The sequence below is a fragment of the Delphinapterus leucas genome, chromosome 10 (assembly GCF_059928025.1).
Source record: "Delphinapterus leucas isolate spDelLeu-1000000601 "Yukka" chromosome 10, BTC_Dleu_Yukka2, whole genome shotgun sequence".
NCBI classification, from domain to species: domain Eukaryota; kingdom Metazoa; phylum Chordata; class Mammalia; order Artiodactyla; family Monodontidae; genus Delphinapterus; species Delphinapterus leucas.
In genome coordinates this window covers 43,556,546-43,578,269 of record NC_143138.1, presented here as the reverse complement: position 1 = coordinate 43,578,269, position 21,724 = coordinate 43,556,546, and the positions used below count along the sequence as shown (strand labels likewise).

Below are 21,724 nucleotides of genomic sequence, written 5' to 3'. Positions count from 1 at the left end.
ATTGATTTGCGTATATTGAATAACCCTTGCATTGCTGGGATAAACTCCACTTGATCACAGTGTATGATCCTTTTAATATGCTGTTAGATTCTGTTTGCTAGTATTTTGTTGAGGATTTTTGCATGTATGTTCATCAGCGATATTGGCCTGTAGTTCTCTTTCTTTGTGACATCTTTGTCTGGTTTTAGTATCAGGGTGATGGTGGCCTCATCGAATGAGTTTGGAAGTGTTCCTCCCTCTGCTATATTTTGGAAGAGTTTCAGAAGGATAGGTGTTAGCTCTTCTCTAAAAGTTTGGTAGAATTCACCTGTGAAGCCATCTGGTCCTGGGCTTTTGTTTGTTGGAAGATTTTCAATCACAGTTTCAATTTCAGTGCTTCTGATTGGACTGTTCATATTTTCTATTTCTTCCTGGTTCAGTCTCGGCAGGTTGTGCATGTCTAAGAATTTGTCCATTTCTTCCAGGTTGTCCATTTTATTGGCATACAGTTGCTTGTAGTAATCTCTCATGATCCTTTGTATTTCTGCAGTGTCAGTTGTTACTTCTCCTTTTTCATTTCTAATTCTATTGGTTTGAGTCTTCTCCCTTTTTCTCTTGATGAGTCTGGCTAATGGTTTATCAATTTGTTTATCTTCTCAAAGAACCAGCTTTTAGTTTTATTGATTTTCGCTATCATTTCCTTCATTTCTTTTTCATTTATTTCTGATCTGATCTTTATGATTTCTTTCCTTCTGCTGACTTTGGGGTTTTTTTTGTTCTTCTTTCTCTAATTGCTTTAGGTGTAAGCTTAGGTTGTTTATTTGAGATGTTTCTTGTTTCTTAAGGTAGGATTGTATTACTATAAACTTCTTAGAACTGCTTTTGGTGCATCCCATAGGTTTGGGGTTGTCATGTTTTCATTGTCACTTGTTTCTAGGTTTGTTTTTGTTTTTTTTTAAAGAAGATGTTGGGGGTAGGAGTTTGTTAATTAATTTATTTATTTTTGCTGTGTTGGGTCTTTGTTTCTGTGCGAGGACTTTCTAAAGTTGTTGCAAGCAGGGGCCACTCTTCATCGCGGTGTGTGGGCCTCTCACTATTGCAGCTTCTCTTGTTGCGGAGCACAGGCTCCAGACGCGCAGGCTCAGTAGTTGTGGCTCACGGGCCCAGCTGCTCTGCGGCATGTGGGATCCTCCCAGACCAGGGCTCGAACCTGTGTGCCCTGCATTAGCAGGCATATTCTAAACCACTGCACCAACAGGAAAGCCTTGTTTCTAGGTATTTTTTGGTTTCCTCTTTGATTTCTTCAGTGATCTCTTGGTTATTAAGTAGTGTATTGTTTAGCCTCCTTGTGTTTGTATTTTTTACAGATTTTTTCCTGTAATTGATATCTAGTCTCACAGCGTTGTGGTCAGAAAAAAAAAAAATATATATATATATATATATATATATATATATATATATATATATATAAAATTTTTTATTTGCGGTATGCGGGCCTCTCACTGTTGTGGCCTCTCCCTTTGCAGAGCACAGGCTCCAGATGCGCAGGCTCAGCAGCCATGGCTCACGGGTCCAGCCTCTCTGTGGCATGTGGGATCTTCCCGGACTGGGGCACAAACCCGTGTCCCCTGCATCGGCAGGCAGACTCTCAACCACTGCACCACCATGGAAGCCCCGGAAAAGAGAGTTGATACGATTTCAGTTTTCTTAAATTTACCAAGGCTTGATTTGTGGCCCAAGATATGATCTATCCTGGAGAATGTTCCATGCGCACTTGAGAAGAATGTTTATTCTGTTGTTTTTAGATGGAATGTCCTATAAATATCAATTAAGTCCATCTTGTTTAATATATCATTTAAAGCTTGTGTTTCCTTATTTATTTTCATTTTGGATGATCTGTCCATTGGTGAATGTGGGGTGTTAAAGTTCCCTACTATGATCGTGTTACTGTTGACTTCCCCTTTTATGGCTGTTATTATTTGCCTTATATATTGAGGTGCTCCTATGTTGGGTGCATAAATATTTACAATTGTTATATCTTCTTCTTGTATTGATCCCTTGATCATTTTGTAGTGTCCTTCTTTGTCTCTTGTAATAGTCTTTTAAAGTCTATTTTGTCTGAAATGAGAATTGCTACTCCAGCTTTCTTTTGATTTCCATTAGCATGGAATATCTTTTTCCATCCCCTCACTTTCAGTCTGTATGTGTCCCTAGGTCTGAAGTGGGTCTCTTGTAGACAGCCTATATATGGTTCTTGTTTTTGTATCCATTCAGCCAGTCGATCTCTTTTGGTTGGAGCATTTAATCCATTTACATTTAAGGTAATTAGTGATATGTATGTTCCTATTACCATTTTCTCAATTGTTTTGGGTTTGTTATTGTAGGTCTTTTCCTTCTCTTGTGTTTCCTGCCTAGAGAAGTTCTTTTAGCATTTGTTGTAAAGCTGGTTTGGTCATGCTGAATTCTTAGCTTTTGCTTGTCTGTAAAGATTTTTATTTCTCCATGTAATCTGAATGAGATCCTTGCTGGGTAGAGTAATCTTGATTGTAGGTTTTTCTCCTTTGTCACTGTAAATATGTCCTGCCAGTCCCTTCTGGCTTGCAGAGTTTCTGCTGGAATATCAGCTCTTAACCTTATGGGGATTTCCTTGTGTGTTATTTGTTGTTTTTCCCTTGCTGCTTTTAATATATTTTCTTTGTATTTAATTTTTGATAGGTTGATTAGTATGTGTCTTGGCATGTTTCTCCTTGGATTTATCCTCTATGGGACTCTCTGTGCTTCCTGGACTTGATTAACTATTTCCTTCCCATATTAGGGAAATTTTCAACTATAATCTCTTCAAATATTTTCTCAGTCCCTTTCTTTTTCTCTTCTTCTTCTGGGACCCATATAATTCGAATGTTGGTGCATTTAATGTTGTCCCAGAAGTCTCTGAGACTGTCCTCAATTCTTTTCATTCTTTTTTCTGCTGTTCAGTAGTTATTTCCACTATTTTACCTTCCACATCACTTATTCATTCTTCTGCCTCAGTTATTCTGCTATTGATCCCTTCTAGAGAATTTTAAATTTCATTTACTGTGTTTTTCCTCACTGTTTGTTTTCTCTTTAGTCCTTCTATGTCCTTGTTAAATGTTTCTTGTATTTTCTCTATTCTATTTCCAAGATTTTGTATTATCTTTACTATCATTATTCTGAATTCTTTTTGAGGTAGACTGCCTATTTCCTCTTCATTTGTTAGGTCTGGTGGGTTTTGGCCTTGCTCCTTCATCTGCTGTGTGTTTCTCTGTTTTCTCATTTTGCTTAACTTTCTGTGTTTGGGGTCTCCTTTTCTCAGGCAGCTGGCTCGTAGTTCCCGTTGTTTTTGGTGTCTGTCCCCAGTGGCTAAGGTTGGTTCAGTGGGTTGTGTAAGCTTCCTGGTGGAGGGGGCTAGTGCCTGTGTTCTGGTGGATGAGACTGGACCTTGTCTTTCTGGTGGGCAGGTCCATGTCTGGTGGTGTGTTTTGGGGTGTCTCTGGCTTTGTTATGATTTTAGGCAGCCTCTCTGCTAATGGATGGGGTTGTTTTCCTATCTTGCTAGTTGTTTGGCATAGGATGTCTAGCACTGTACCTTGATGGTCCTTGAGTGAAGCTGGGTCTTGGTGTTGAGATGGAGATCTCTGGGAGATTTTTGCCGTTTGATATTACATGGAGCTGGGAGGTCTCTTGTGTACGAACTTGGCTCTCCCACCTCAGAGGCACAGCCCTGACGCCTGGCTGGAGCACCAAGAGCCTTTCATCCACACGGCTCAGAATAAAAGGGAGAAAAACAAAGAAAGAAAGAAGATAAAATAAAATAAAAAAGTAAAATAACATAAAATAAAGTTATTAAAATAATTATTAAAAAAAAATTTAAAAAGTAATTAAAAAAACAAACACAGAGAGAACCCTAGGACAAATGGTAAAAGCAAAGCTATAAAGACAAAATCACACACAGAAGCATACACATTCACACTCAGAAAAAGAGAAAAGTGGGAAAAAAAAAATATATATATCTTTGCTCCCAAAGTCCACCTCCTCAATTTGGGATGATTCATTGTCTATTCAGGTATTCCACAGATGCAGGGTACATGAAGTTGATTGTGGAGATTTAATCCTCTGCTCCTGAGGCTGCTAGGAGAGATTTCCCTCTCTCTCCTTTGTTCGCACAGCTCCCGGGGTTCAGCTTTGGATTTGGACCCGCCTCTGCGTGTAGGTCGCCTGAGGGCATCTGTTCTTCTCTCAGACAGGACTGGGTTAAAGGAGCAGCTGATTCGGTGGCTCCGCCTCACTCAGGCCGGGGGGATGGATGGGTACAGATGCGGGGGAAGCCTGCATCGGCAGAGGCCAGCGTGACGTTGCACCCGCCTGAGGCACACCACACGTTCTCCCGGGGAAGTTGGCCCTGGATCACGGGACCCTGGCAGTGGCATGCTGCACAGCCTCCCGGGAGGGGAGGTGTGGATAGTGAGCTGTGCTTGCATACAGGCTTCTTGGTGGCGGCAGCAGCAGCCTTAGCGTCCCATGCCCGTCTCTGGGATCCGCGCTGATAGCCGCGTCTCGCACCTGTCTCTGGAGCTCCTTTAAGCGGCACTCTGAATCCCCTCTCCTCGCCCACCAGGTAACAAAGAGGCAAGAAAAAGTCTCTTGCCTCTTCAGCAGGTCCAGACTTTTTCCCGGACTCCCTCCCGGCTAGCCGTGGTGCACTAACCCCTTCAGGCTGTGTTCACGCTTCCAGTCCTCTCCCAGCGCTCCAACCGAAGCCCGAGCCTCAGCTCCCAGCCCCGCCTGCCCCGGCGGGTGAGCAGACAAGACTCTTGGCCTGGTGAGTGCCGGTTGACACCGATCCTCTGTGCAGGAATCTCCCCGCTTTGCCCTCCGCACCCCTGTTGCTGTGCTCTCCTCCGCGGCTCCGAAGCTTCCCCCCTCCGCCACCCGCAGTCTCCTCCCACGAAGGGGCTTCCTAGTGTATGGAAACCTTTACTCCTTCACGGCTCCCTCCCACTGGTGCAGGTCCCATCCCTATCCTTTTGTCTCTGTTTATTTTTTCTTTTGCCCTACCCAGGTACGTGGGGAGTTTCTTGCCTTTTGGGAGGTCTGAGGTCTTCTGCTAGCTTTCAGTGGATGTTCTATAGGAGCAGTTCCATGTGTAGATGTATTTCTGATGTATTTGTGGAGAGTAATGTGATCTCTGCGTCTTACTCTTCCGCCATCTTGAAACTCTTGCTCGGCAATTGCATTGTTAATGGCTTCCCTATGTGGGCCTGGTGTAAAGTTTAATAACAAGTGAAATAGAGGCTATTTTACAGAATGATCCAAAAAGAGGAATATGAAGGTAGTAGAAAGACAAAAGTCACCTACTCGAGTAGGTTAATTAATGTCACTAAATTTAATTATAGTGACATTGGTAGAGGAAAATGGAATCATGCTGTCTTATTATCCTTTTAGGCCATATGTGCTTTAATATCTTTCTGTGGCTAAATAAACTTTAATATTGCCATAAATGAGACTATGAAATTATGTTTCCAAATAGATTCAGTTCTCTTGGTATGTTTAAAGTACCTTATTCATTTTTGACAAAATCACAATTCTGTGTTGTACAACAAAGATGCATCTATATGCAATTGAACAAGACTAAATTTGTTTATATGAGGATAGATAAAGATAGGAATTTGGTCATTTAAATTTGTTTTATTATATCTTCAATTTTACATGAGTTTTTAGGCTATCAATTTTCCTGGAAATTTACTTTAAATATTATGTAGTATTTAAAGATATAACAATCTTTAGATCTGATGTATTAACATTTCTATTTGGGTAAAGTTAACCACTCTTACTGTAGGGAAATAGGTACATGCTCCCTGGTAAGGCTAATCTTGTCAAATGCTAAATTCCTAGCCTTTTTTTTTTTTTAATGAAAGAAGTTGCTTCTTAAACACAGTGTTGTCCTTTCCTAAGAAATATTGATGCCTTTGTCTAACAATGTATCCTTAGCAATGTGTGAAAAATTGTCTGTGGAAATAACCTCCCGAGGCATGAAAACTAAGCAAATGTGTTATTAGTCTCTGAGGTCACAAGTGTGAGTCATGTTAAGAGGCTTCCAGCATTTATCTTCCAGCTTGCAGTATACTTCTTGCTCGTTGTTTTAGATTTTTTGTTATTTTTCTTTTAAGCAAATGATAGCCACAACCATGAAAAGACTTGAAAGACTGATATTTAACAATAGTTTCTTGGATGACTTAAGTGTGAGGAAAAAAAATCTTAGAATTTTTTCTGAGAATTTTTTGAAAGATAAAAATTTTACAGGTTAACTGTTATTTATTGTACATTTTAATTATATTTTATTCTATAGTTATATTTATTCTTTTTATTTATTATTTATATTATTTATTATGCATTCTTATTTATTTAACTGCTCTTAAATGGGCCAAAAATAAAGAAGTTGTGTGGTAAGTTTGAAAATCTGCCTTCACTTACCCAAATCCTATTCCCATCACCAAAGATAATAACTGTTACTCATTCAAAGAGATTCTTTCTAAACTTTTTCTTTGCATATGCAATGAAAGAAGATTAGAAGTAAAGTTGAAAATATTTTTAAAAAATACATAAACAAAGCACACATTTTTAAAATAAAAATTGTGTCCACTGAAACTTTAACTTCACAATATTATGGGCATTCTACCCTATCTGGTTATAAAAGAGAATATAAAATCAATCTCATGTCATTTTGTTTAAGCATGGATGCATTTCATTCAACTTCTATTGATGTCACGTATGTTTTCCTTGCCTGAGGCCACAGTCAAGCCCCCAAATTTTTCTTCTTTTAGGATTAGGGTTAGGGTTTTATTGCATAAAAAGTTTATGCAATATTTTGGGGAAGGAAGTATTCCTGTAAGTCGAATTTATGACTTCAAAATATAGCCTATGCTTTATTCCTGATTTTAAGCAGGAATATCTAGTGTTTCATCAAGTATGATGTTTACAGTTGGTTTCTGATTGATTCAGATTCAGGTTTACAAAGTTCTAATGTTATATTAGTAAGAGTTTTCACTAAATAATGCATGATAAATTTTACAAAATGCATTTTTAGTATCTTTTGAGAAGATTGTATATTGTTCTTCCTCTAAATTATTAATATAGTAACTTGCATGAACATAACATATTAATTGAATATACTTCTTGATGTTCAACACTCATTGCATTCTGAAACAAGCCCTATTTAATCATGCTTTACTTTTGTTCATGTGCTGCTATATTTGATTTACTAACATCATAGTAACTCCATTTGCACTTGTATTAACAAATTAGTTTAGCTTGTAGATTTCTTTTTTAGGTATTATTCTTGACTGGTTTTGTTATTAGGGTTATGATGGCCTCATAATTTGAATTTCGATGAGCTCCATCTTTTTTAATGCCCTGGATAAGTTTAAATAACATGGAAACTATCTGGTCCTAGGATATCAGATAATATTTCTGTGGTAGGGAAAATAATGACTCCCCTTCCCCCAAAAAAATATCCATATCATAATCCCTGGAACCCTGGAGCATGTGAATATGTTACCCTATATGGTAAATGAACATTGCAGATATAATTAAGGTTAATGACCTTGAGAGGAGGATATTATCTTGGATTATCTATGGGCCCAAACTATTCATGACTAATTAAACGTGGAAGAAGCTGAATGAGGAATGGGTCAAAAACATTCAACTTGAGAAGGACCTGACCGGCCATTGCTGGTGTTGAAGATGGAGGAAGGGGCCATGAACCAAAGAACGTGGATACCTCCAGAAGCTGGGAATGGCGCTCTGCTTGCAGCCTTCAAGAAAACGGAGACTTTGGTCCCTTCAACTGCAAGGAATTAAATTCTGCCAGTAACTTGAATGGACAGGAAATAGATTCTTCCCTAGAGACTTCAGAAAGCTGTGCAGCCTTGCCAACTCCTTGAATTTAGCTCCGTGCTGAACTTGTGACCTACAGAACTGTAAGATAATAAATGTGTGTTGTTGTAATTTTCATGGGTTAATAGAAAAGTAATATGAGTTCCTTAAATTTTTTTCCTTAAGTGAATCTATCATCTCATTATTTTTCAATAGGAAAAATGGAGATATGTATTACATAAACATAAAAAGATTCACAATGGGCTGAGTTACACAATGAAAAATACAGTGATTTAGATGTAACAGTATAGATAGACATAATATTTCAAAAATATGAGGTTATAGAAGATAGCAAATTAGATACAATTTTCAAATAATTGGTTATTTACTTTTTACCATATAAATTAACTAAGGTTAAAAATTCATTTGTTTGTTTTCTTCATCAAACTAGCTTCACCTTTGATTTGGTGTTTTAAAATATTTTTGTTTGGTGCCTTCTATCATATGTGAAATTGCAAAAAACTTAAAACAATTTGCAGATTTCTCTGAAAAATGGTGTACAACTTCTACTTAGTTACTGAGTCAGCTAGAAAGGTCTTTGAAACATCCATTTTCAGTTTTCTCCTTGAGAAGAAATTCACCATGATTTGTTTTGAGTTATACAGTAACATTCCATGGACCCAAAAGTATACTCTGCACTTTTCAGGTTTTCAGAGGGTCAAAGTTAACTTTAGAACAACTCTGGTATGATTTTGGAGGTTTTTTTCAAGTGGAATTGTTTTTCAGTTTTACATACATCTACATGCATATGTTCCTTTAACTCACTAAAGTACTTTACGTGCTTGATCTCAGTTGACTGATGTAAAGGGGTAAGTTACTTTCCCAGATTTGGGGGTTCAGGGCAGTTATGTGACTTTCCCACTATATGGCAGTGCAGATTCTGTCCCTGGCACTCTCAGTCCTCTTCCCCGCATCCTCTGGGTTTTCAGGTATGTTATTTTAATTTGCTAAACATTTTTCTTTTTTTTCTTGACTTGAAAAATGATATTTTTACAACAGCAAAATTGGTTAGAATATCTTCTTGGCTTTAATAAAAAATAGGAGATTGGGATTAACATATACACACTACTATATATAAAATAGATAACTAACAAGGACCTACTGTATAGCACAGGGAACTCTACTCAATATACTGTAATAACCTGTATGGGAAAAGAATCTGAAAAAGAATATATATATATATATATATATATATATATATATATACATACACACACACACACACACACACACATATATATATACACACACACACACATATGTGTATCTTCACTTTGCTGTACACCTGAAATTAACACAACATTGTAAGTCAACTACATTCCAACAAAAATTTAAAAAGAAAAAAAATGTAGAGATGACTTTAAGTGCAAAAGAGAAATGCAAGTAACATGAAGCAACTTTGCATGGGCTACCAGGTAGTCTTCCTTCCTATGATAGCCCTGGTCTCATTCTGTAACTTACTATGTCAAACTGGTGGTACTTCTGTTGTCTATAAACACAAGTAGATCAAAAATATTTACCAAGGCATTTTCTATTAAAGTTATTTATCTTTGGGTAATTTGGGCCCAGTCCCATGTGAGTCCTTGTCTGTAGGCTGGGGAGAATAAATTCACCCATTATTACTTAGGTTATTTTTTTCCCCTTAAAGATGAAAGGGAGTAGTAAAACTGTATTAAAGTATTAAAGGGAGTAGTAAAACTGGTAATTTCCTTATTAAGGGTTTATTGCAAGTACTTGTATATTGGTTTCTTTTTGGTCTGGCAGGTATGATTTTGAATTACTTCTCTTTAGAGTTATCTTACCACAAAATAATCTTTTGTACATCATTCATGATGATCTGTCAGTTAGTGTGGAATTTAAAAAAATTGGAAAACATTGTGGACTTACATGTTTGAAGCTTTTAGCCATATTTCTTTCAGAAAAAATAGTAATGAAATATACTTACAATGTTTAAAAAGCAAAAGTTATTATAGTATTTTTTCCCTTTTAAAAAATGAAGTATAGTTGACATGGACTATTACATTAGTTTCAGGTGTACAATATCAATATACTATATTACTATTAGACATTTATGTACATTATGAGTTGATAACCACAATAAGTCTAATAACCATTCGTCACCATACCAAGTTATTACAACATTATTGACTATATTCCCTGTGCTGTACAATACATCCCTACATCCCTGTGGTTTATTTATTTTATAACTCAAAGTTTGGGACCCTTAATCCCCTTCACCTATTTTGCTCAGCACCCCACCTCTCCCCTCTGCTGACCACCACTTTGTTTTTTGTATCTATGAGAATTTTTATGTTTTGTTTAGTTTGTTCATTTGTTTTGTTTTAAGATTCCTTGTATAAGTGAAATCATATGATATTTGTCTTTCTCTGTCTGACTTATTTCACTTTAGCATAATACTCTCCAGGTCCATCCATGTTGTTGCAAATGGCAAGATTCCATTCTTTGCTTGTAGCTGAGTAATATTCCATTGTGTACACATACCACAACTTCTTTATCCATTCATCTATTTATGGGCACTTAGGTTGCTTCCACATCTTGGCTGTTGTAAATAATGCTGCTGTGAACAAAGGGATGCATATAGCTTTCCAAATTAGTGTTTTTGTTTTCTTTGGATAAATACCCAGATATGGAAGTGCTAGATCATATGGTAATGTATTTTTAATTTTTTGAGGAACCTCCATACTCTTCTCCATGGTGAGTGCACCAATTTACGTTCCTACCAACAGTGCACAAGGGTTCCCTTTTCTCCACATCCTTACCAACAGTTATTTTTTGTCTTTTTTGTAATAGCCATTCTGACAGGTGTGAAGTGATATCTCATTATGATTTTGATTTGCATTTCCGTGGTGTTTAGTGATGTTGAGCATCTTTTTATGTGTCTGTTGGTCTTTCTTGGAAAAATGTCTATTCAGGTCTTTTTAAATGCATTATTTACTTCTTTTGGTGTTGAGTTGTATGAGTCCTTTGCATATTTTGGATATTAACCCCTTATCACATATATAATTTGCAAATATCTTCTCCCATTCAGTAGGTGACATTGTCAATTTGTTGATGGTTTCCTTCTGTGCAAAAGCTTTTTAGTTTGATATAGTCTCATTTGTTTATTTTTGCTTTTGTTGCCTTTACTTGAGGAGACAGGTCCAAACAAATATTGCCAGGACCAGTGTCAAAGAGCTTACTGCCTTTGTTTTCTTCTAGGAGTTTTATGGTTTCAGGTCTTACATTTAAGTCTTTAATCCATTTCCAATTCATGGTGTAAGAAAGTGGTCCACTTTGATTATTTTTCATGTAGCTGTACAGTTTTCCCAATATCAATTATTGAAGAGGCTTTCTTTTCCCCACTATATTCTTGACTCCTTAGTTGTAAATTAATTGACCATGTAAGTGTGGGTTTCTTTCTGGGCTCTTTTGTGCCAGTACCACACTGTTATGATTACCATAGCTTTCCAGTACACTTTGAAATCAGGGAGCATGATACCTCCAGCTTTGTTCTTCTTTCTTAAGATTGCTTCAGCTATTCGGGGTCTTTTGTGGTTCCATGTAAATTTTGTTTGTCATATATGGCCTTTCTTACGTTAAGATATGTTCCCTCTATAACCACTTTTTAGAGATAGGAACATTTGTTCATTTACATTTTTGTGTGTGTGTGTGGTACGAGGGCCTCTCACTGTTGTGGCCTCTCCCGTTGCGGAGCACAGGCTCTGGATGTGCAGGCTCAGCGGCCATGGCTCACGGGCCCAGCCGCTCCACGGCATGCGGGATCTTCCTGGACCAGGGCACGAACCCATGTCCCCTGCATCAGCAGGCGGACTCTCAACCACTGCGCCACCAGGGAAGCCCCTTTGTTCATTTACATTTAAAGTAATTATTGATAGGTATACTTATTGCCATTTGGTTAATTGTTTTCTGGTTGTTTTTATAGTTCTTCTCTGTTTCTTCCTCTCTTGTCTCTTCCCTTTTCATTTGATGGCTTTCTTTAGTGTTATGTTTGCATTTCTTTTTATTTTCTGTGTATCTCTTACAGGTTTTTGGTTTGTATTTACCATGAAGTTCATATATAACAACGTATGTATATAGCAGTCTATTTTAAGTTGATGGCTGCTTAAGTTGGAGCACATTCAAAAAGCACTACATTTTTACTCCCCCAACCATGTTTTATGTTTTTGATGTCATATTTTACATCTTTTTATTTTGTGTATCACTTAACTATTTTAGATATTATGATTTCACTGCTTTTGTCTTTAAAATTCATACTAGCTTTATAGTCGGTTGATCTACTACCTTTACTATGTTTGCCTTTAACAGTGAGATTTTCTTTCATAATTTTCTTGTTTCTAGTGATGACCTTTTTTTTCTATTTAAAGAAGTCCCTTTAGCATTTCTTGTAAGGTTGATTTAGTGGTGATGAACTCCGTTAGCTTTCACTTATCTGGAAACTCTTTATCTCGCCTTCATTTCTGAATGATAACCTGGCAGGGTAGAGTATTCTTGGTAGTAAGTTTTTTTCCTTTCAGTACTTTGAATATATTGTGCCAGTCCTTTCTGACCTGTAAAGTTTCTGTTGTAAAAGCTGTTAGTATCATGGAGATCCCCTTGTGTGTAACTATTTGCTTTTCTCTTGCTGCTTTTAAGATGCTCTGTTTAATTTTTGATATCTTAATTATAATGTGTCTTTGGATTCATCTTATTTGTGACTCTCTGTGCTTCCTGGACTTGGTGTCTCTTTCCTTTGACAGGTTAGGGAAATTTTCAGCCATTATTTTTTTGAATATATTCTCTATCCATTTCTCTCTCTCTTCTCCTTCTGGAACCCCTATAATGCAAATGCTAGTATGCTTGATGTTGTCCCAGAGATCCCTTAAACTATCCTCATTTGTGTGTGTGTGTGTGTGTGTGTGTGTGTGTGTTTTGCTGTTCCTATTGGGTGATTTCCACTGCCTAGTCTTCCAGATCACTGATTCTTCTGCATCCTCTAATCTGCTGTTGATTCCCTCTAGTATATTTTTCACTTCAGTTATTGTATTATTCTATTCTGATTGGTTCTTTCTTATATTTTCTGTCTCTTTATTGAAGGTGTCACTGAGTTCAACCATTCTTCTCCAGAGTTCAATGAGCAGCTTTAAGACTGTTACTTTGAACACTTTATTTGGTAAATTGCTTATCTCCATTTCATTTAGTTCTTTTTCTGAGGTTATGTCTTCTTCTTTCACATGGAAGGTATTCCTTCATCTCTTCATTTTGCCTAAATCTCGATGTCTGTTTCTATGTATTAGGTATAACAGCTACATCTCCTGGTCTTGAAAGAGCGGTCTTAAGTACAAGATGTCCCATGGGGCCCAGCAGTGCAGTCCCCTCTGTTCACCAGAGCCAGGTGCTCCTGGAGTATCCCCTGTGTGGGTCACATGTGCCCTCTTGTGATTGGGCTGTGATTGCTGCAGGCACCCTGGTGTGCATGGCTGGCCCCCTGGAGTAGGAGCTGCTTTGGAGGGGAGCTGGGGCAGTCTGCTGGGTATGATGGGGTGGGAGCTGCTTTAAAGGAGCTAGCCTGGGCAGGTCCTCTGGGGAATGCTGGGCTGGGACGCATGGTGTTAGCTAGGTTGATGGAGAATGACAGAAGTGGTGCCCACCTGCCCCCCCAGGCCAGCTAGGTGGAAGGAGAGTAAAAAAGAATGATGCCTGTCAGTGCTTCTGTCCCCAGAGGAAGTTTGACCAGATCCCTGTCCTTCCAGCACCTGCCATAAAATTAGTCAGTGAATCTCCTTCTCCTATGGCCCATATACTTTTTAAGCTGCTGTGTCTGTGCTGGGATTTGGAGTGAGTGTAACCCCGCTGGTTTTCCAAGCCAGACATTATGGGGTTCATCTTCCCAGCGCAGGGCCTCAGGCTGGGAAGCCTGACATGGGACTCACACCCCTCACTCGCCAGGGGCACCTCTCCAGCTGTGATACCCCTCCCGCTTGTGGGTCTTCACAATGGAGATGTGGGTTCTAACTAGACTGCTTCTCTGCCTCTCAATGTGTGGCCTTTTCTTTTTGTTCTTAGTTGTAGAAGGTCTGTCCAGCTAGTCTTCAGGTTGTTCTCAGAGATGGTTGTTCCATATGTAGTTGTGGTTTTGGTGTGTCCATGAGAGGAGGTGAGCTCAGGATCTTTCCAATTTTCCATCTTGATCCTGGAACCCCACAGTAGTATTTTTCTGTAATCAAAGTCAGCCAAACATGAAGAGGCAAGGATAATGAATGAGGGGCAATGAAAACCTGTTGGTGCCTCCCAGTGGGAAGCCTTAGATTGCCAAAGTCATCTTGAATACAGTGTAAACTTTGGGGAATGAGGTAGACATAGGCAAGGTGGAAAGACATGTTAAAAAAAAAAAAAAAAGATATCCTCAAAATGGAGGAGGACAAATTTTGAGACATGGAAAAGAATTGACTTCATCTATTTTGTAACTTTCAAAGGTCAGGGAAGAGCTGTGAAAAGTCATGAAAATTTGTTCATTTTAGTCCCAGCCCTGAGCTAAGTGCTTGTGAGAGCTAATTCATATAATGTAACAACCCTAGAGCTAAGTTCTGTTATTTTTTCCCCACGTATAAGATGGGGACACTGAGATTCCAATTTAAATAACTGGCCTGGAGTCAATCAGCACGAGATAATTGGCTAGCTGACTCCAGCATCTAAACTTTTAACTGCCTCTTCTATGCTCTTTATTAATAATGAGTGTAATCTTTGTAGCTAATAAGAATGATACTTTCAACATATGTGTTTTGTATTCATTGCATCTTTAATAATGAACAAGTCACTTCTTGATATAATAGAAGAAAACATAATATGCTTCTAATATTTTGACAACTGTATGATATTAAATATCTCTACAAGTGTGTAGAAAGGTTGAAATTTTTGATTTAAAAATACCATTAGTTGATTAGATTTGTTTTAAGCACATTGAAATTATTGCATTACTTAACAGCAGATTTGATCCACGATGCTTTAATTTTAGGAGTAAAGTATTCCATTGCATGTGGAAAAGTATAGAGTGATATCCTGTCTTTTCTAAGTAATGCATCATAGACACATTTCCTTCATTACAAAGTGATCTCTAGGAAATAGGGGCCAAGCCCTTTATTCTAAATTATGCATTTCTGTTTTTAATGACTCTTTTGTTATACAACAATGGTTTAGTGGTTACAGAGAAGCTTCTAGAACATTTTTTCATGCCAGCATTCTTTCACCACAACATTACACAGGATTTTCCATTTGACTTTCTGCTCTTCCTCAAATCCAAACTGAAATCACAGAAATGGAGGAAATATGTCCCTTTATTCTCACCAGATGAAATTCTTGCTTCTGTCTTTATTTACACATGTTCACAGTTGCCTGAACCCAAAACCACACAGGCCGAAAATAAATATAAAATAGTTTACTTGGAAAAACATTTACCCTATGAAGTAACTGTTGCTAAATACTTTTGGATCAACAAACTGGTAACTTTCAAATGGTTTTGAATAATATTTCTACTAATGTAAAATTGGCAAAGTTTAGTCAATTTCAATGAATGTATTGGGAACCCAGGAAAATATTTTCTAGGAGAATTTTATTAACTAATATAGCTCTGAGTGATTTCAGTTCTTCTGGTGAACCTCTCTCTCAACAGTTTTTTATTCCATGCATGCTCATGGCATTATATTAGTTTTGCCAAAAATTGCTTTTATAAATCAGTTTTACATTTTGTTTTTTAATATTATATAGTTTTATGTATTTTTTGCTTGGTATTTATAAAATATTTAGTAGTTCTTGGTATAGTTGGACCTAGAAGACATTATGACTTTTTTTCATATCTATGACATCTATTCATGTTTTATTAACTTATGAACACAGGCAGTAGGAAAAGGAATCTATTTTTCTCCTAATCTGAGATCCCCCCAAATACTCTCAATATCGGATATGTTGAAATAATATAAGATTTGTGGCTATGTCCTAATGAAGACCATGCTCAGAATTAGAATTATTCAGATAAAAGGTGTTAAATCAAATTCAGGGAGTGACCCGGGTGGGGGGGTGCCCTCAAGATCTCCTGGGAAGTGAGGCCAGGGCACTGCTTGGGCATAATTTTATTTTTCCCCAGAGTGAGAATATAGCCTTGCTGACAGTGGGATTGGCTGCAAAAACAGGAGTAACTAATTCCTACTAATATAGATCGTGTAAGAGCATAGAAACTTGAATAGGGTTGAAACCTTAAGTAACAAAGAGTTCTGTGCAGCACGAAATTCAGCTTCTCAGGTCTGAGAAGTATCAGGGCAATTGCAGGATCACTTTAGAGATTCTTGGAGCCAAGCAACACGGCATAGACACAGCTGCAGAACCATGTATGGCCACCTTGTGTCTGATAAGATTCTACAGACAGATTTTATTTGAATTTTATTTAAATTCAGAACTTAATCATTATGGTGAGTTGGTATGAGTGTGTATTTGAATGGGAGTTGGTTCTGGGTGGTTTCATGCCAAATCATGGTCTATTGAAATGGAAGCCTTTATTTTGAACAATATTGACTTTGATTGTGTTGACAGTATGCATTTTCTGCCTTAGAAAGGATACAATTCGTTTCACTCTGTTTTCTTTATACTCGTAACTCAATTATTTACTCTCGCTTTATGTTTAGAGTGCTGATAGGGTATTCTGTGCTCATGTTTTATAATGTTACTTTAAATTTTTATATCGTTTTATGTTATTCTCTAGTTAGTATGTTTATAAAGCAACCAGAATGCTAGTCCCTTGTTGATGGACTTTGCTCTCATACAACTTTTCTCTGCAAAGGAGGTAGTGCCATGGAGAACTAATTGAGCCAAATAGGATCAAACTGAATTCCAATTTATCATTTAAGTTTGGATCTTAAAACTAGAACTGTGTGCCATATCTTGCACCGTAATTGTGGCTACCACATGGACCAGTATTGTATTAATAGTCAAGATTTGAAAATCAAAACAATGGCAGACTTTCCCTGTTGTTGAAGATACTTGATCTAGTTGCCCTGATTTACTGAGTACCACTGCTGTTCTTTGAAAGCCCTGAAGATGCAGAGAGCTTTCAAAGAAATACTGATGGTGCCCAATTTCCCTGTCATTTGAATTTCCTTTTCTGCCAAAGTCAATACATATATATATACATAAACAAATGTTATTCATTATTTCAATTGAATTATCATCAAGAAAGGAGCTAAGAAAAATGAATAGGAAATAAAAATTAATTAGTACCACCTCTGTTTGTTTGGGGTGATAAATGATCATTTTGGAAAATGCAGTGAATGACAATAGAACTGCTTTCCCATTATTAAATGTGCTCATGTTATTCTCAAATTCAGACAATTAGCATTAATTTTCTCTGAATCTTGCTAGAGAACTCATACATTTGGGCTCAGCCATGTGAAAGAGCTCTCTATTTCTTTCTTTCTGTCTCTCTACAAACGGGTCTGCATATGCTCCACAATTTTATCAGCAAGGGAATCATTAGGAGAAAGATTGCCATATCTTATACAAGGAGTTAGGTTCCTGGGTGTTTCAAGGCTCAATTTGGAGGAAATTATTTAGTTTCATTAGTTTTCAGTTATGGTGGTGAGACTATGAGGGCCTTTGGAACTGTTGTACTGAATCTGAACTCCTATGATTTGACAGTCTTTTTGCATTAATCATTATAAGTAACATAAGAAAGTGTTCAAATGAAATATCCTTCTTATTTTATCACTTATGTTGGTCTGAAAGAAGAGCCAAGATTAATATCTTCATAGCTTCTTTTTTTTAAAGCTGGTATTTAAAATGTTAAATATCAGATGTATAATAATAAATCTCATAAATTTTTCTTTTCCAAAATTTGATTAATATAAGTAGTGGTTTCATGTAGTCAAGAGATATGTTTGATGATTTGCATTATTTACAAGTTAAAACTCCAATTATGGCCTATTCTTCTTTAATGATACAGTCTAAATTTTTAAAATTAAAAATCTACTTTATTTCTTTTTAGGGAATCCCAGGATTTCCTGGAAACCAAGGATTAATGGGACAAAAAGTAAGTACTAATGAAAGTTGAAAGATTTGGGCCTGGAATCTGATTATGAAAAGGGCAAAGTGGTGATGTCTCTTCACATAGAATACATTTTACCACATTCATGGCAACAGTTAATGGTTCAAACATGATATAATTTCAGAAGCTATTATTTTGACCTTACAATTAGTTTTTGTTGTTGTTTTATACAGATATGAATTTGGATTTACATACATGCTCTCTATTTTACTTAGTTACTTTCTATCTTGTGCTCTTAGACCATACTTTTGGGAAAATTGTACTACTTACTAAACTGTATTTTTAGAAATTCTTTTAGTACAAATACTTTGGTTATAAACTGTCAGTTTTTATTCAATTACCAGTATGTTTTTGAGAGAGGATTTTGTAGAGTATACAATTCAAGATTGATGATTATTTCCTCTTAATACACTGAAATTTTTCTACTGTCATCTCCTGGCTTCCATGGTTCACTATGAAAAATCTGCTCTTGTTCTAATCATCATTCTTTTGTAAGTGACCTGTCCCTTCTTTGGGGATTCTTTTAAGGTATTTTATTTGTTTTTAGTGTTCTTAAAACTCACTGCAATGTATCTAGATATGGAATTCTCTTTATTCATCCGGGTGGGAATTTAGTTTGCTTCTTGGCTCTGTAGAATTATTTCCATTATCTCTGGAAGACATGAGCTGTTAATCTCCATGCTAATTCTCTTCATCTTCTGCTCTTCCCTCTTTCTGGAATTCTAGTTAGACATATTTTATTCCTTTTAATTTTGTCCTCTACATCTCTAAATTGCTTACTTCCATATCCTTGATTCTTAAATTCTGGTTAAATTTTTTGGATATATTTTCCAGTCTATTTATTCTCCCTTTACTGTGTCTAATCTGCCGTTTAAGCCATCAATTGATTTTTTAAAAAATCTAAACAATCATATTTTTCATTTCTAGAATTTCAAATTTTAATAACATCTTTTTATTCTTTTTTTTATGGAAGTATAGTTGATTTACACCGTTGTGTTAGTTTCAAGGGACAGCAAAATGATTCATTTATATATATATATATATATATATATATACATCCCTGTGCTATAACATCTTTTTATTCTTGATAGTCTAGTCTCTTGTTCTATCTTCAGTCCTAGTAGTCTTTCATGATTCCATTCTTTCATTTGTAAAGATTTCACATGTAGTTCTAAATTCTCTTTCTAGCCATTCTGACAGCTGCAGTTCATTGTTATTCCTCTTGATTCTCAGTCTTGTGGTTTTCTGCCTCTCCTGTCTTAATTGTTGATGCTGAGCTTGTTGCTTCATCCTAGTTAGTGGGCGTCCTGTCAGCCTAACTGGGTCATGGAGAGCCTCCTGCTGGTAACCACGGGTACCATTTCAGTGCCCTTTGAGGGTCCTGAGCCATTGTAGGTACTAAAGATTCCTGCCCCCTCCCCATAGCTGGCCCAGTGTTCAGTTTCTTAAAAGCTGAGCATGTCCCCTCAGACACCTCCAGCCCTCTTGTTTCCTGCTGCTCAACTTCTAGCGAGGTTTCTGCACACTTCCAAATCCTCATAATCACAATCATAACCGAGAGTATATTTTATTAAAGTGAGGGATCTTTGAAGACTTCTCCTGCTTCTCAAAGAGGATATTCTTTCCAGGGTTGTTGTTCTGGAATCAGAAAATCCCTTGGAGCATCAGGTCAGCCACAATCCCAAAATCTGAAGTCTAAATGCTATTAAACTGTGTCCTAATTTTTCTTAATCTGTACTTACTATCATAGCTCTTAAATTATGGTAAATAAGAAATTTTTTCACTTGATTTTTTTTCCCTCTGTTGTTTCACCTCACCAACAGTGTGTGAACTGCTAGGTCTTCCTTTGAAAGAATAAGAGTGCCGCTCCTGATTTCCTAATGAAAATATTTTCCTTAATAATTCCACAGACCCTAGGCCTACGTCTTTAAGATGTTAGATTCCTGATTTTTTACCTTGCATTGCTTCGTCTTACAATATAGGAAGGAAAGGCAGACACATTGGGCTGATTGATATTGAGTTTTCATTTCATAATGCTTTTGTAGGAAATTTCTAAAGATGAATTGATACTCTGCAATTTTAAACTTGATCTGTATTTGATTTTTAGGGAGAAATTGGGCCTCCAGGACCACTAGGAAAAAAAGGAGCTCCGGGGATACCTGTATGTTAATGTCATTATTATTACTGGGGTGTTTGAAATGTTGTCATTATGTACCAGAGGTTCTTATTCTGAAATTCACAAAACTGGTGGGAGGATTCAGCAATGAGAATTTTGGGATCCACAAATTCCATGCATTTGTATGAAAAAGATTATGTTCATTTTTCTAGAGGAGTCTAGATTTCTTCAGATTCTCAAAAAGTTGGCTACCCAAGTAAGGATTAAGAACGCTTACTGTAGCTATACCAGAAAACAAATATCCTAGCTAAAAAAAATACTGAGTACCATGAGAAGATCTAAAACTCAGTAATATTCTTTGTTATTTTTTAGAAAATTTACAAATTTATTACACTAATGAGGGAGAATATATTCAGAACAGGTAGTATAGGAAGATCCTAAATTAGTGAACAAGTAATTTTGGAAGTTTGGGGAGTAAAGGGACATATGAGTATGATATTAGAAATTATGATAATCCTATGGTGTATAGGACTCCATAAAAAATTTCTAAAAGTAAATTGTTAGAAGCAATGTGTATTTTAATCTATGAATCAAATTGCCTGTAATAGCTTTTTTTTAAGTAAAAAAAATGGACAGTTTATGACCTTTCATTTAATTATGTAAGTTAAAAAAGCAGATATTTTACCCAGTGAAAAGATTTGATAAGATCTTGGTGAAAGATTTGAATGGAATATTCTTCATCTACCTCCATCATCAAGACCAAATTATTAAATGAAACTTGATTATTTACCAGTATTTAAGTTAGCCTCCAGAAAATGAAGGCATTGACTAGAACTTCATTGAACTTCAAGAATATCTATATTTAATATTTCCAATATTTCAAACACTATGTTATGACTAGTGTATTTTACATTTTATAGTTGTAATAAATCCTGAATTGATAGCAAACCATAGTAGTGATGACATGCTGTTTTCAATGTGACTATACTGAGATTCTGTTTTCTGATAATACTAATTGAATATTTTTTTGCTCATCACATTTCCTTTGCTGTGATTAAGAGAAAGCAAATGTTTTTTATATATGTAATAGTATTTAAATGGAATCTAAATTAAATTAGTTCCTTGTTGCTAGAATAGTTATCAGTGTCTTATTTTGAATTATATGGTTACTAAAAATATGGCCATTTGTAACTTGAATAGACATTCTTACATTCAGAGAAATTATTAGATTTTAATTCTTTAAAATCATTATTCAAGAAAATAGAAAATGTAAGTAAAATTGACCAAAATAACATCTATGAAGTAATCTAATTGTTGGCCATCATGAGAAAGGAAGAAAGTAGAGTGTAGAAAAAAGAAAATTTTCTTTACATTTGTCTCTTACTAGCTCTCCAGTCATTTTTGCTATTTGTAGGTGATTTAAGCAACCAAATTACAAGGGCTTTGCCAGCCTTCATGTTACCTTGCATAGTTTGATTCTTTATTATCCTTTATTTGGATGTGTGTAGGGATGTTCCCCATATCTTGCATTATATTTTAGTGGATTGATTATGATGGTAATGTATAACTTGAAAACTGATTGAATATTT

General features: G+C 36.4%; 1 protein-coding gene across 1 annotated transcript in view; it reads left to right on the top strand.

The window, feature by feature from the left end:
• COL21A1 (collagen type XXI alpha 1 chain) overlaps window positions 1-21,724 on the top strand; it is a 127,277-nt gene that overhangs the window by 88,980 nt on the left and 16,573 nt on the right. Inside the window, exons 17-18 of the mRNA XM_089918920.1 lie at window positions 17,960-18,004; window positions 20,127-20,180. Of these exons, the coding sequence (XP_089775046.1) occupies window positions 17,960-18,004; window positions 20,127-20,180 (99 nt within the window). The remainder of the gene's footprint in view (window positions 1-17,959; window positions 18,005-20,126; window positions 20,181-21,724) is intronic.